At 45.5% G+C, this 14,077-nt stretch overlaps 1 protein-coding gene across 5 annotated transcripts in view; it reads right to left on the bottom strand.

Annotated features, from left to right (window-relative positions):
* Positions 1-260: 260 nt before the first annotated feature.
* The window catches only part of LOC149357519 (uncharacterized), a 35,861-nt gene continuing 22,044 nt past the window's right edge, over positions 261-14,077 (bottom strand). For all 5 annotated transcript variants that reach the window (XM_089584794.1, XM_089584791.1, XM_089584793.1 and 2 more), the window contains 6 exons: positions 13,273-13,417; positions 11,824-11,876; positions 10,373-10,452; positions 6,881-6,953; positions 2,353-2,415; positions 261-590 (listed from right to left, as the gene is read on the bottom strand). In XM_089584794.1, coding sequence (XP_089440920.1) covers positions 357-590; positions 2,353-2,415; positions 6,881-6,953; positions 10,373-10,452; positions 11,824-11,876; positions 13,273-13,408 — 639 coding nt within the window. In that variant the 5' untranslated portion in view covers positions 13,409-13,417 and the 3' untranslated portion in view covers positions 261-356. The remainder of the gene's footprint in view (positions 591-2,352; positions 2,416-6,880; positions 6,954-10,372; positions 10,453-11,823; positions 11,877-13,272; positions 13,418-14,077) is intronic.

A 14,077-nucleotide genomic window follows, 5' to 3' on the forward strand; every position in this document is an offset into this window, starting at 1 on the left:
TTAATGGTAACGGAGATTCCAAGAGGAGGCAACCGTAGCAGTAAGTGGCTGAAAGTAGGTGGGCAAATGAGATCAAGCGGTTTGTGGGGATACAGTGGCCAAAGCTGGCAAAGGACAGGATTAATTGGTAAAACATCGGAAAGGCCTTTGCCGCCCGTCAACGTGGGCTTAGCTGCTGCCGCTCGCTCTGGAGAACTACTCCCTCAATGTAGTGCTCCATCAGCAGTCTCTGGGAGGCTATGTACCATTTATTTGCCTCATAGAGGGAAAGAAGAAACCTTTATTTGGCAAGAAAGTTACGTACGGCCTGGCTACACTGCCCTCTTAGATGGGCAGCAGGTCAAGCCTACAGGCGATCACATAGGCGCATTTGAGGGTCCGCCTTTGCATGTCCAGGTTTGAGCAGCAGGGTCTCCCCGTCGCCAGGATGCAGGATTTCCCAGAATTCGGGACAGTATGTTCGTGGACACAATGTAGAGTGACCACTTTTTCACTCTGTTCACCGGTCCCATGTCATCAACATATTGCTGAATGCTCGCCAGCATCTCTTCCTGCAGGCGGACACGTTCATCCTCTTCCTTAAAGCGGCCCTGCGACGCAGACAAAGCATGTGGTTTGTATGCAGAGTAAGGAATATTGTAACTCCTGAACGCCCAAAGAGACAGCTGAAATTATAATAGTTAATATCTTAATTTTCTCCAGACATGCCCATTTAGAGCTGATGGTATCGCGAAGGAGCGGCCATTTTTGACAGCAGAAATGAGGTGGCATCCAGATTTGGCGCTGCCTTTGACTGGTTGGCCATCCAGATTGAATATTGTTTTTTCATACTTGCGAAATGGATCCAAAATATGACTGAGTACTCAAAGCTTTTCGCATGCCACAAAAACTGGAAAGTAGCAGCGCAAGAAAGCAGAAACCATAAAAATACCGCTAGGGACGACAATTTCATTCCGCTTCAAGAATTCGTGGGGGCGAGCGCAGTTCAAATCACACAAAGGTGGCAGTGAAAAATAAAGAGTGCCAGTTGACATCTTTCCCAAAAATGTCAAACAAAGACTGGACAAGAGATGGGAGGCAAGGTTGGGGACAGCCGACAGCCTTCCAATCCTACTGACAAAGAAACATCGTGGAGCTTCCACTGTTGTTAGTCGTCCCTGCCCTGTCTATGGCACCGTGTTCACGGGGAAACTATGCTGTCAAAATGCACAGCTGTGGGTCACCCAGAGAAAGCAAAAATTGCAACCAAGTTGCAGCTGCATGTGCGCTTGGCGCGGTTTTGAATGATACTGTCCAATCTCAGTACTGGGTAAGTAAAACGCGAGTGCTGAAGTTCATTAAAGAAGTCCTTAGGCTGTAGCTCCCAATTTTAATCCAACTGAAATGCCTCCCGGAGGCATTTGCATTCCAGTGCTTTAAATAAACATCACCTGCATGCTTCTGAAAAAAAAAAAATTATTTCATGGATACTCAACTCTCTAGTTCAAGACTGGAAAGGCGACAAATTCTCAAGGGGAACTGAAAAAAATAAACCCAGAGGTGCACGTTTAGACGCAGCTTTCAATGTCTCTCGTCATCTGAGAATTTCCAGAAAAAGCTTAAAGTGTTTAGGATACAAAAAATCTGCTAGAAAAAGAATCTACCACATAATCAAGCCAAGTAAGCTTACTCGGCTAGTGACCTCAACAGCAAAGAGCCATTACGTCCATGAAGAGGGCTGCTTTTGAAACTGTGAAGTAGCAAGGTAGGTAGGTAGGAAAGACTTTTATTGCTATAGAAAAGTGCTAGTAGCACACGAGAAAGAAGAGGTCCATCTTCCTTCTTCTCACAGGGTTGGTGCCCCTATTCCAGGGCTCCACTGAGCTTCGCTGCTCATTGGGCGTGCTGGATGAGACCTTGTTGGCAACCCAGATTGCCGCTAGAGAGCCGGCTCTCCCACTATTCTGCACTCGGTTCTTTACGAAAGCTGTCGTTCTTACTGCATTCCCACGTGATGTGGTACGATGGTTTGCTGCCACACCACAGGCAAGTGTCCCGATATTGCGTATCGGGTAAATCTTGCTAAGGATATGCAGGTTTGGGCGCTACACTGAGAGGTCAGCTGAAAATATCCGTTAATTAGCTTCTATACCAACTCAAGCCGAAAAATGCAATTTCTTTGAGACTGCAGTGTTAAAAAGACATTACTTAACAAGTCGGGCACAGATATCTTACCAAAGTTAAACTAATAAAGGACCTTTCCTTGACCTTTTTGGCTGTTTTCATCGTTAGTACTGGCAGTGACCTTAAATAATCGCGGCGCAACTGCCCATGTCTTGATCTTCACATCTAAGATCACTCGTAGACACTCACACCGGCGGGCATTGTGCCTCTTCTGGCCTCCCCAGGACACGACGTAGGCATTGCACACGACTTCTGCAAAAAATTTAGAACACAAGACCCTTAAATTTCTGGCACTGGGTAAGTGAAAAGCGTTTTCGTCTGATTTTACTTTAAATTTTAAAACTGGAAAAACTTTCATTTGCAAGCCCAGTTTTCTATAATTCGTTTTGCACTTGTCATCCCTGGAACACGTGATGAAATCTATTTAATGGTATTAATCGATACTGAGGAAAGCATTGCAGTTCCCCTTTTAGAGAGACATTGAAGGGAATGCTGGGTCATGCTAGACTGATACACAGTAGGCTTCCCTGATACAAAGTATAATTTTAAATGAAAGGAGCGCCTTTAAAAGATAGTAAATTCTGCAAAAGCAAGTACACGTGGCGCTGCCACTAGAGTATTCATGCACTGTGGATGAGTGACATATCCATGAAAAAAAGCTATATCGCCGTCTCGATGGGCCGTTAACATCGAAATACGAGGAAAGCAGTGATGCAAGCATGGCCGGCAGTGCAAAGGGTCTCGCGATTAAAACAGCGCAAAACAGACAACGGGGAGAAAGATTAGTCATCAACGCGAGCGTTGAAACTGTTACTTCACATTATGTGCACTTGGGCTGCGTGTGCTCAGGCTGAGCACGAAGGTCTGCACGGCAAGTTCCCAACGGCACAAATTAAAGCTGCGTGCACAAGAACTTATACAATTCTTGTTTTTTTTGGGGGGGGGAGCCACCCATGTCATTTTGTTGTACTAAGGTGGAGGAAGGGATTGAGCTCTGTTTCTGGTGGGGGGGGGGGGAGGGGCAGTGGCAAATATGCTTTCAGTTGTGCTGAAATACACCCGAGAAGTACCACATGTATGGACCATAACTTCTCATGTAATTAGCACAAATGTTCCAGGCAGCATTCACTTCGTATATTTGCAAGAAATAGGGCTACATATTTCTTTATTTTGAACGCGACGGGCGGATATGCAGCATCTCTACACTTCAAATCACTGCCAAGTGCACGCTGACCATAGCGTTTCTTCACCCCGAACACAAATAATTCTCATGCAGTATTTCACTCAGTACAGTCAACACAAAACAAACATTTTGTCCTACTGCAGGTGCCAGAAAATTAACAGAATTCACTACGGAACATGCGCTTTGGTGCAAACTACTAAGCGATCTTCTGAAAGTCAATTCCGATGTCTTCCACACATTTCAGGCTTGTACAGGAATTCAGAGGCAAAGGTATACCACGGTAATGGTAACATAACTTTTATACCTCTTGTCCGAGTCCTGGAGAAAATTTCTTCTGTATGCGTCCTTGCGTATGCCGACGACATAACCTTGTGGTCTAGTCATCCAGATGCATCTGTGCAACAGTCAGCGCTCCAGCAAGTGCTGGATGAATTAACATCACGGCTACCCCCTTTGAGTCTGACCCTCTCGTGTAATAAATCATGTTTCATTCGCAATGGAAACAAGTGGCTTACGGAAAGCACCCCCTTTTACCTTCACGGTAGATAATTCTCAAATTTCAAGTAGAAAGTGTGCTTGTTTTAAGTCTTCTACTTCATACATCTGAGACTGGGACTTTGCGACTAAACGCGACCCGTAAATCGGCTCACACTAACTACTCTCGGTCTGATTCGACGCATACATGTGCTGCGCAATAATTGTGAACTCATAAAATCAATAATGTAAAAAATGCTATTTATGGATTGAGTAACTCACTGATTGATTGATTGATTGAACCATGGACATGGGCAATTCTTTTTCGAGCGCATAGGATAGCTCTTGCTCATGAGTCCCGTTAGTGGAGCATGCTATGACCACTCGAAGATGTCCGCCCGATAGTGGTTTCCAGCTTCAGCAGGCATAGCAATACTTAGTTGCAAATCTGCGCGTCAGCGTCTAAGCTGGGACAAGGCATAAGTATCAAACTGGCCAGATTTTATTGGAATCTAGACAGGCGTGTCGCAATATTCTGTTGTGAAATAGCAGCCTAACATTCATAAGACCTCGGTTATATATAACGCGGATGACAATCACGGAGCTCTCGTTACTCCTTTTTCATGAGCATCCTTAACCGCTCTTGGCAACCGACGTTGACTGCAGCGACACCATCACTGTGCACCTTGCCTTCGGCTCACCCTCATAAAATTCTTTTTCCTGCTGGCCTCACTTTTGCCACTCCCACTGCGAACGGCGCCGTTACTTTGGCTTCGCTCTGAACCTCCGATATCCAAAGTGCCGAAGCGCCTGCCAGAGTGCATGCACAGCGAAAGAGGAAGCAAACAACGACAACAAAGAAGAACGGCGCGGCCGCAGGCGGCGACACAGAAGCGCCGCTTCAATTACACCCTCCCGCAGATGGGCAGTGTTTGCGCTTCTTGCCTCTTTGTGGCCCATCAGGCCAGCGAACGACCCTGAGGATGCCTCACCCCGTGGAGAGGTACACGAGTGACCCCATCACTGTCGGAGGTGTGGGAGGAGTCGCCTGTGGGATAATATAATTCATGCCCAATTAGCTCCGCTTAAGAACGTAATTCCTCTCACCCGGACTTCCTCACGGGAATAATTAAGTACACGGGCGCCTTTTGCATTTCACCTTCACAAGTAGGAAACTGTTTGACTAGCACTGTTATGGCAAAACCCATGAGGCTTCGCATTTCGCTTCCAACAGAGCGCGACCACCGGAACAGTGACTGAAACCACGTCCACTCGATAAGTAGCCAAGCTTTCCAACCATTGCGCCAGAGCGAAAAACATTAAGAAATGAAGCGTAGCAACGAGTCCCCTTTGAGGCTACAGGAGCAATAGTGTAATTAAATCCCGTTACTCACAGCTGCCCGTGTACTGTCCGTGTATTCGAATACACAGCTGCCCGTGTATTCGAGGCCCGTGTACTGTGCGATGTCAGTGCACGTTAAAGAACCCCAGGTGGTCAAAATTTCCGGAGCCCTCCACTACAGCGTCTCTCATAGCCTTAGTCGCTTTGGGACGTTAAACCCCATAAACCAAACCAAACCATCACAGCTGCCGGTGAGATTATCTCCTTCTATACTATATGGCAACTTAATTTCTAATATAGCATAGTTCTTTATTCAGTGCAACACAGCGTAGATGACAGTGAGACTGGCAAAAGCAAGCAAACTGCGCCTTCTACAACGGCCTTATCGTTACATGCCACGCCACCTACTCCAGATCCGTTGATACCTAGGTGCATATCTTTGCGGTCCATCGAATCGTTTCTAGGCTGTGCGTAGGAAAGAGCTGCACCTGTTTCTTTTACATTGGCATTTCACCCCACTATATACCTTACACCACGGATCTCTTCAAGCACCCACCTAGAGAGAGACAGGTTGTATACTGGGAGGTGCTGAAGGATACGTCCCTCAAACCAATACTCTACTGGGGTGCCTAGAGAGAGAGTGAGTGTCTTTCCTTTTCTCATAACTTTGGTTATGCACTGTTGTAGATTAATGATAATTATGGCTGAACGAGATTAGGGTGTCCATGACTCAGGGAACCAGTTATGTGCCTTTTCTTTCCTCAAAATCAACAGAGTGTCAACCTTCTGCTAGCTTTGAGATAAGTAATACGCCGTGAATATCGAGGCTAAGATCAGAGGATACCCAACACATCACACAAATCCCTCGACATGCATCTTGGTCAACAAATCATGCACGGCAATCACTGCAGACCTTAATCTAGACAGCGACATTGAATACACTTTATAAAGCTACTACCAGAGCACAGAAAAAGGAAGGGCACCTATATACTCAATACATATAGTTGCCCCAAACAGCACCACGTAGCCTTCAATGCGATCTTTCTTAAAGCACCAAGAGAGGCCCAAAAAGCTCCCCTAGCTGAAGTTGGCGACTTTAATGCTTCTAGCCCCCTATGGGCGATCTTTCTTAAAGCACCAAGAGAGGCCCAAAAAGTTCCCCTAGCTGAAGTTGGCGACTTTAATGCTTCTAGCCCCCTATGGGGCTGCCCGAGGGAAGACGCGAAAGGCAGAAAACTAGCATCCGCTATCGCTGACATGACCCTGAACCTACTCACAGACCCACAGCACCCGAAGCGAGTTGGCATCAGCATAACGCGGGATACTTCCCCCGACCTTACCCTCATACGCAATGCCCATGACTATGAGTGGCTCAATACGAGAGAAACCCTAGGCAGTGATCACTACGTGCTACAGACCATCTTCGAAAGCAACAAGCACAGCAAACCATGAGGGCGAGCTAGAATTACAGACTGAGAGACATTCAGGAAGGACACCAAACTAGCTACATTGGAACAAATAACGAGTTACAAAGATTGAGCGGCCTCCATTCTCAACCTTAAAGAAAAGCTCACAAAATCGCTCGCCACTAGGGAGGACCACGTAGCTGTTGACAACCAACTGCTACATCTATGGGAACATCGAGGTTATGAAGCAAGACGAAGCGGTAGAGGAAGGATTATGTGCGGCATCGTGGGCATGCAGAAGCGTACACTTGCCTCAGCCTTTACTTGCTGCGTCTGCCGGCGATGGCATTCCAGCAGCGAGCAGGGGCTGGGATTTAGTTGTGCCCTGCAAGGTTTTGAAGTACGGGTTGGTGGCTACGATATACCCGGGTTGTCCCGGGGTAATCTCTCCGCATAAGTACAAAGAAGCTCTAACTGCATCAGTTAACGCACAAAACATAACCTTAACCTATAACATCCTTCATTGCATTATGGGCAGCAGAGGATAAGGCGATGAAGTAAGGAGGCAATCAGTTACAGAAGGCAATTTGGAGCACCGGCAGAACATTCTCAAGGGCGCACTCAGTAGGTCAGCGAATATAAACACAGCTCAGCATATACCTTCAACATTAATTCCACGAAACGGTTAAAAAAGTTGCTTACGCTTCCAGCAAAGTCCGTCTGAGGGGATAAAATCTTTTACTCTCTGTTGAGAGGTCACCGCGCTTATGTTCGGAGAGCGCTGTTCAAGTCGCTTACCGTGGTGTCCACGTCGCCCACCACTTCAGGCTGTGTATTTATTTATTTGTTTGTTTGCCTATTTATCCTTTACCTACAGCGCCAATTCGGCATTACAGTGAGGGGGGGGGTGATATATATATCGTAAGTACTGGCAATGACCTTAAAAAATTGCGGCACAATTGCGGCAACACTGTAAGTGGCCCGCACAAATCTCAGCAGAACAGTGCAATGCACATCAAAAAAGTATGATATGATTGTGACTGTACCACCATAGTCGAATGCAGGTAATGTCGAAATTTATAAGCGCGATTGGTATTTGTCTGAGAAAGGCCTAAATGGCATTAAAAAGGGTAGGCAAAATAGAACTGTTGGTCGACTTCATTCTGTTGTAATACTGAAAACATCTCAGTACCCATGTCCGACATTCTTGGGAAACAATTACGAAAAAGTGCGCTTGCAGAAGAATGCAAAGGCATCACGTTCGGCCCGATGTCACTGCATTATGAACTCCATTTTTGTCCCCAGTCTTCTTCAGCCAGGAGGCACAGCTGCAGTGATGAGTAATTGAAGGATTCCTCCAAATACTGTACACAGAAAAAGCAAACACTGTTCCTAAATATGCTTGCATGAAAGCACATTTCATCAACCGCCTTAGTTCGAAAACCTGCTTGAATTAGTTGTGTTGTCATTGCCAGGTGCCACTTACAGGGGTACATATTTTAAAATATACTATCACTATTTTTATATAGGTTTTAACATGGGCAATGAAAAAGGTTTTAGCGGAGGGCTCCGGATTAATTTAGACCACCTGGGAATCTTTTCACACCGCAGGCCGTCTGGGTTTCACCTCTATGGAAATGTAGCCTCTGCAGCCTCGATTGCATGCCACCTCCATGCGCTCAGAAGCAGAGCACCACAACCACAGCCACCACGGTGGGCACCTTAAGGTTTGGTTTTTGTATGTGTCAGTTTAGAGTCCCAAAGCAATGCAGGCTATGAAGGACACCATAGTGAAGGGCTTAGGAAATTTTGACTACCTGGGGTTCTTCAACATGCCCTGACATCGCACAGTACACAGGCCTCTAGAATTTCGCCTTCATTGAAATACGACTGTTGTGGCAGGATTGAACCCACGTCATTTGGGTCAACACCCAAGCGCCATATCCAGTGACCACCGTGGCGGCCGTACCTAAGGCAACGAACGTACTGAGTACAGCATTCTCGAAGGAAAAATGTTTAAGAGTGTAGTACAACTGCCAGTTTGCTTCTGGAGCCTCTTTCATCTGCTCTGCACCTCCCTAAGTGCCTTCGGCGACTGTCCTTGTCACGCAACCATGTCATGATGTAACGCCACGGTTGTATGCCAAATGCTTTAGCAAGCTGCCGGAAATATCACAGGGCGGAAACTGGGGCCATGCTGCCATCACCGAAAGCGTGAACTGCATCTAAAATGATAACTAGGAGATGTGCATTCAAAAACGTCCATTCTTTCCTGTGCACAGTCGGACTAGTTGGGTAAACCACTCAGTGGACTTTTGCCTTCGCTTCTGGGGTCTTTCGAGCACAGGGTGTGACATGCATCCTTATCGCTAGCTAACATAACATACGTGGCCCAATCTGCAGCATGCATCTTTTCCAAGTCTCTTCAACAAAAAAGAAAAAAACATCATTGAAATAACTACCTAGATCTCATGAAATCACGCACGTCACCTTAAGTAAGGAAAGCGCAAAGCAAAACATGGCCGCATTCAATTAAACATACAATGTACCTTATTTGCTTTGTCTGCCAGGTGTTAAAAAATCAGCAGAGGTAAATGGAATTCCCAGTTTTGCTTCGGAATCATCTTTAACCGCAGAATTGCGAGCGGGTGTGAACTCCGGTGAATTTGGGTGCCCTTCCTCGCCAGTTCAAAAACCAGGCTGTTCAGAGAGAAATTAATAGAACATTTGGAATGGGCTGCTGGGAAAGAGCACAGGAACAGGGACAAGAGAAAAGAAGTTGTTTGTTTATTGGGGTTTAACGTCCCGAAGCAACTCAGGCTATGAGGGACGCCGTAGTGAAGGGCTTCGGAAATTTCGACCACCTGGGGTTCTTTAACGTGCACTGACATCGCACAGCACACGGGCCTCTAGAAGAGAAAAGAAGACGACGGGACGGCCAGCGCCTGTCCCGTCGTCTTCTTTTCTCTTGTCCCTGTTCCTGCGCTGTTTCCCAGAAGTATGTACCAACTCGCTCAACTCGCCGTTTAACTGAAATTTAGAACGGGCCTTGGTGGCAGATGACATTTTAGCTGCAAATTGTACGACAAATTAGCATTCCACTCAAATCTCAGTTATTCGCTCTTTAAGACTCTTTACAACTGCATAGAAATAGATGCTACAGGAAAACTCGGGATGCACTACACCACCCATACCCGCCCATGTGCAATGACAAACACTGCATGAAGAAACAAAATGACCCCGCCCTGCGAGTGTTGCACGATGGTATTGTTCCAGCAACTAATGCACATCTTTAATTAAAGCAGCAGATTACCTCATGCACTTGTTACACTAACCCAAGTATTTTCGAGCTCTCTAATTACACGAAACACTGCAGGAACCAAAAAAATTAGAAAAAAAATCCCATCTAATTTTTCAGTACGCAAAAATCGAGAGGGAAGCCAAACATAGTCTATCATGAACTTTTTCCCGTGCTCTGTGAAATAGTCAGACAAGCAAGCAGATTGAGAACAGAATATATAAATTTTTTCCCATTCCGACCCGACAAAAAAAAAACAGAACAAAGAAAGGCATTGAGGTAATAATGTAGAATTCTTATAGTAGTTAGTTTTTGTTTGCTTGGTTCTAAAATCTCTGCACCGATTTCGCATACGAACTGCAAAAGAATGTTGCTTTGCATCCGAAGCTGGACTGAAACCGCAACACGTGAACACACACCTTACACTCAGAAATTCTGGCTCGAGACCCAGTGCGTTAACTCCCTTGTTTCTTACTATGCATCCAAGACAACTTCTATCGACTCACTCTGAAAGGCCTTGTGCACCCTCCGTGTACCCGTGTGCCTGACCTTCGTCTGGATTCGATGCAGGTATTCTACACGAGCTCTGCAAAAATTAGCACACACAACGAGGAATCCTCTTGAAGCAGCACATATATCTCATGGCTGGAGATCTACCCTGCAATACACACACATCAAAAATATCTAATAATGAAGCCAAAATAGGGTGTGAATTTAGGACTGTGAATTCCTTATGCTTGCAGACTGAGTAATTCAGTGTATGTGAGACCTATTATTAAAACGAGCTTCAAATTCTCGAATAATAGACATAAGAATTTTATAAAATTATTCGCACCCTCTCATCGCCAAAACCATCATTTACCACTTTCACAAGCACGTATTCCACGCTTTCACTAGCACATACATCAGGATGATGTAACAAGCATTTCTGATCTTCGTTCTCTGACCGATGTCTGAAGTCTACGTTATCCCCGCTAGGAGCTCCCGGTGTAAAAAGCACGTCTTCCGCTCTAGAGAAGAGTACGCTCTAGAGAGAAGTACGAATAGTTGACTGAAAGTAGTTTTAAGCTACAGCGAGTCATAGAGAGCCCGGTACGAATTCTCTTGAAGGAGCAGAAACCTGCAAGTGAATTAGTGATGCTCCTGTGTGTGATAGTATTTTGTGCAGACTATGTACAGTGAATAAAGTGGAATGACTTTCGCCAAAATCTCGAATAGTGCCTCTTTTAATTAAAAAGAAGCCGTGCTTTCCATGCTGACAAAGACTCTGCGTATGGCAACCGTGCACAGTCCAGTCTTCTATCTGTGCCCCTGTCGTTCTTAAATTTGTTCAATTTGGGCACAGGCCCAATGGACACTTTCATGCATTGGGAGCACGAACACTTCATGCAGTGTCAGCCATCGCAATGAAGGCCGGTTGCCTCAAGCTCAAGCCAGTGGGCAAATGGCAGCGGCATCACTATTGAGAATAGTCGAGAAACGTACCAGCGCCATCCTGAACTTGCAGTAACATTCTACTGCTTGGAAATCGCAGCTTTCAAAATATTACAATAAACTGCGAAAAAGTTACAAGAATACGAGTAGGCAGAATCAGTTTTTGAACATTGAACTTTAAAGTTAAGGTAATCCAGGTAAGTATTTGGAAATTACTTCAAAGTGACTGCCAAAAGCCAACCTAAAAGCATTTCACACATGGCTGTAGAAATATACAAAATTTTTTTGCAATATCTCACACTTAATATTAACACCGTGAATCTAATTTAAAGGGGTTCTAGAACACATTCAGAGGAGAGCACAACTTGCTTAATCCCTGCAGTGCGTTGCCATAAAAACCTGAGCCAAATAATACACTTCTGAATGCCGCAGAGAACCCTCAATCACGCGCGACAACCAAAGTTCACATGCTAAGCACTCCAAATTTTCCACAAGTGCTAACAATGCCTAACAGAATCCTTACCTTTATACATTGGGAGGGGCAGTGCTTGAACACTGTCGTGTGGAACTGTGCACCTTTAAAGAGAAATAGGCGTCAGTGCCAGAGCCTTTAATAAATCTTTCTTTAAACAGGCCAAGATGACAAAATTTCCAGTTTCAGAACAAGGCCTACTTTGCTTCTGCCAAACGCTCTCCTTAAAACCTAGGAACCACAACTTAACACATTTCAACCTCAAAACTAAACACACAACTTTACACATCGCCTGGCAAGGTCAGGACAGAGCCGGGCCTCTCACAAACCAGGAAAAGTGAAAAGAGCCACATCTTTGCAGGCTACTAGGAGAGCCTACAGATAGGCATCAGTAATTTATAGATCACAGGTCTCCATTTCTACGCTTCACAGTATGCAACACCATGCAATTTCTGGACTACCTAAGTGCTCACACACATTTCCCCCAGCTTTTCGATGAAGACTGTGATTGGCCCATCGTTGGGCTCGAAAGTTGGCGAGCCGGCAGAAGAGCGGCAACCTTCCAGCGTGCAAAAAGTGACAAGAGGAGAGGGAAAAGCGTGAAGACACTGCAAATAACAATTTCACTAAAGATAACTCAACTTCTATGTAGCGCATTATAATTTGCTTGGTGGTGAAACTGCATTCGCTGCTTAACAAGAAGGTCTTAGAAATAAATTTTTATTAATGAAGTCACAACTATGAAATCTTCAGAGAACATGCATTTTTGCGTGTTGATTCCAAATATGTAATTTAATTTAATAGACAACAAGTCCTTGTGCACTTATGCAATATGTTAGGTAACTTTTGCCAAGAGTTTGAAAGAAATTCTGCTGTAAGGAACTCGTTAGACTACATGCCACTGGTTTCTCTTGACATAAAGCTATGCAAAAGGGTAAAATTATCATCCTGCCTCTTATAGAAGGTGAGTAATAGGATTTTGAAATCATCAGTTTCTTCCAGCTTGTGAAGTGGCAAATTCAAAACCCTGTAACTCAACTTCTATGATAGGCAGGATAATAATTTTGCCCTTATTGCATAGTTTGATATCAAGACAGACCAATGGCGTGCGTCCTAGCAAGTTTCCTGCTGCAAAATTTATTGAAAGCTGTCGGCAAAAAGTTGCATAACATATTATATAAGCTCCCCCCTCAAGTGAGCTGAGGGATCAGAAAAAAAAAAAAACTCATGCTGAATTATCAGTCTTTTTTAAAACTTCAAATTTACTGTTCTATTATAGTGAATTACATGGCGTATTGAGCTCGAAGGCATTTTTCTATTGCCTTCTTTTTTTTTCTTTCTTTTCTTTTCAGAAGCTGAATACGCTTTCAGCCCCTGGCCCACCTACTGCATCTGGTTTCTCAATTAGTCCCATTCGATCCTTTGGCCTTCGTTTGCGAAAATTAACTACAAGCGGAAATTTAAATTCCTTCCACCCCACTGGGGTAGAGCACAACTAACCTGACAGGGACTCCACGTTTATGTCGATGGAGCCCTCGGGGATGCTGGACGACTGTGAATTCTGGATGGAGTGCAGGCTCACAAACCCGTCCGTCTTGAGACGTGACAGCTGCCGGAGGGTGCGGCCACCATTCATGTGGGCAGCCTGCATAAGGACCACAAGACACCCGCCTGTGGCCACTGCCCAGTTTGCATGCAATCATTCCGTTACGTGGCAAGTATGAGGGCTGGCTTCTTGTACGAAATGCATGCCTGGAGGTTTTCACGCACCTCATGCCGTTCACCACTTCACAGGTGTAGCTTTCGAGGTCCTGCTGACACTCAAGCGTCTTATCGTCACTGTGTTATTGCCCTGCCCGCAACTTTGAGACTGGCAAGGAAGGCTCTTCCTCCCGGAATCAGGAAGCAGCTGGTTTGTATCAGCTGCATTGTTAGCACAGATTTCTGCAAGGCACCGTACCACCTAGCCCATAGCACTGCTTGAGCCACAGCTGGCCTGCGCGTCCCGATTCTACGCTCCGCTGCTCTCAATGATGCACCGTAATGCCTCAACTCATATGCATCGTATGGTGTACTATGACATCTCACTGTGTTGCTCCTTCTCTCCTGCGCACACTCCGCTTTTCCCCTCAAACCACCGCGGTGGGTCAGTGGTTACGGTTGTCATCTGCCGACCTGAAAGATGCAGGTTCGATTCCAGCCATGGTGGTTACATTTCGATGCAGGCGAAATGCTAGAGGCCCATGTACTGTGCGACGTCAGTGCACTTCAAAGAGCCTCAGGTGGTCGAAACTATCTGAAGCCC

Source organism: Amblyomma mixtum, chromosome 3 (genome assembly GCF_055824585.1).
Source record: "Amblyomma mixtum isolate Tamu chromosome 3, ASM5582458v1, whole genome shotgun sequence".
NCBI classification, from domain to species: domain Eukaryota; kingdom Metazoa; phylum Arthropoda; class Arachnida; order Ixodida; family Ixodidae; genus Amblyomma; species Amblyomma mixtum.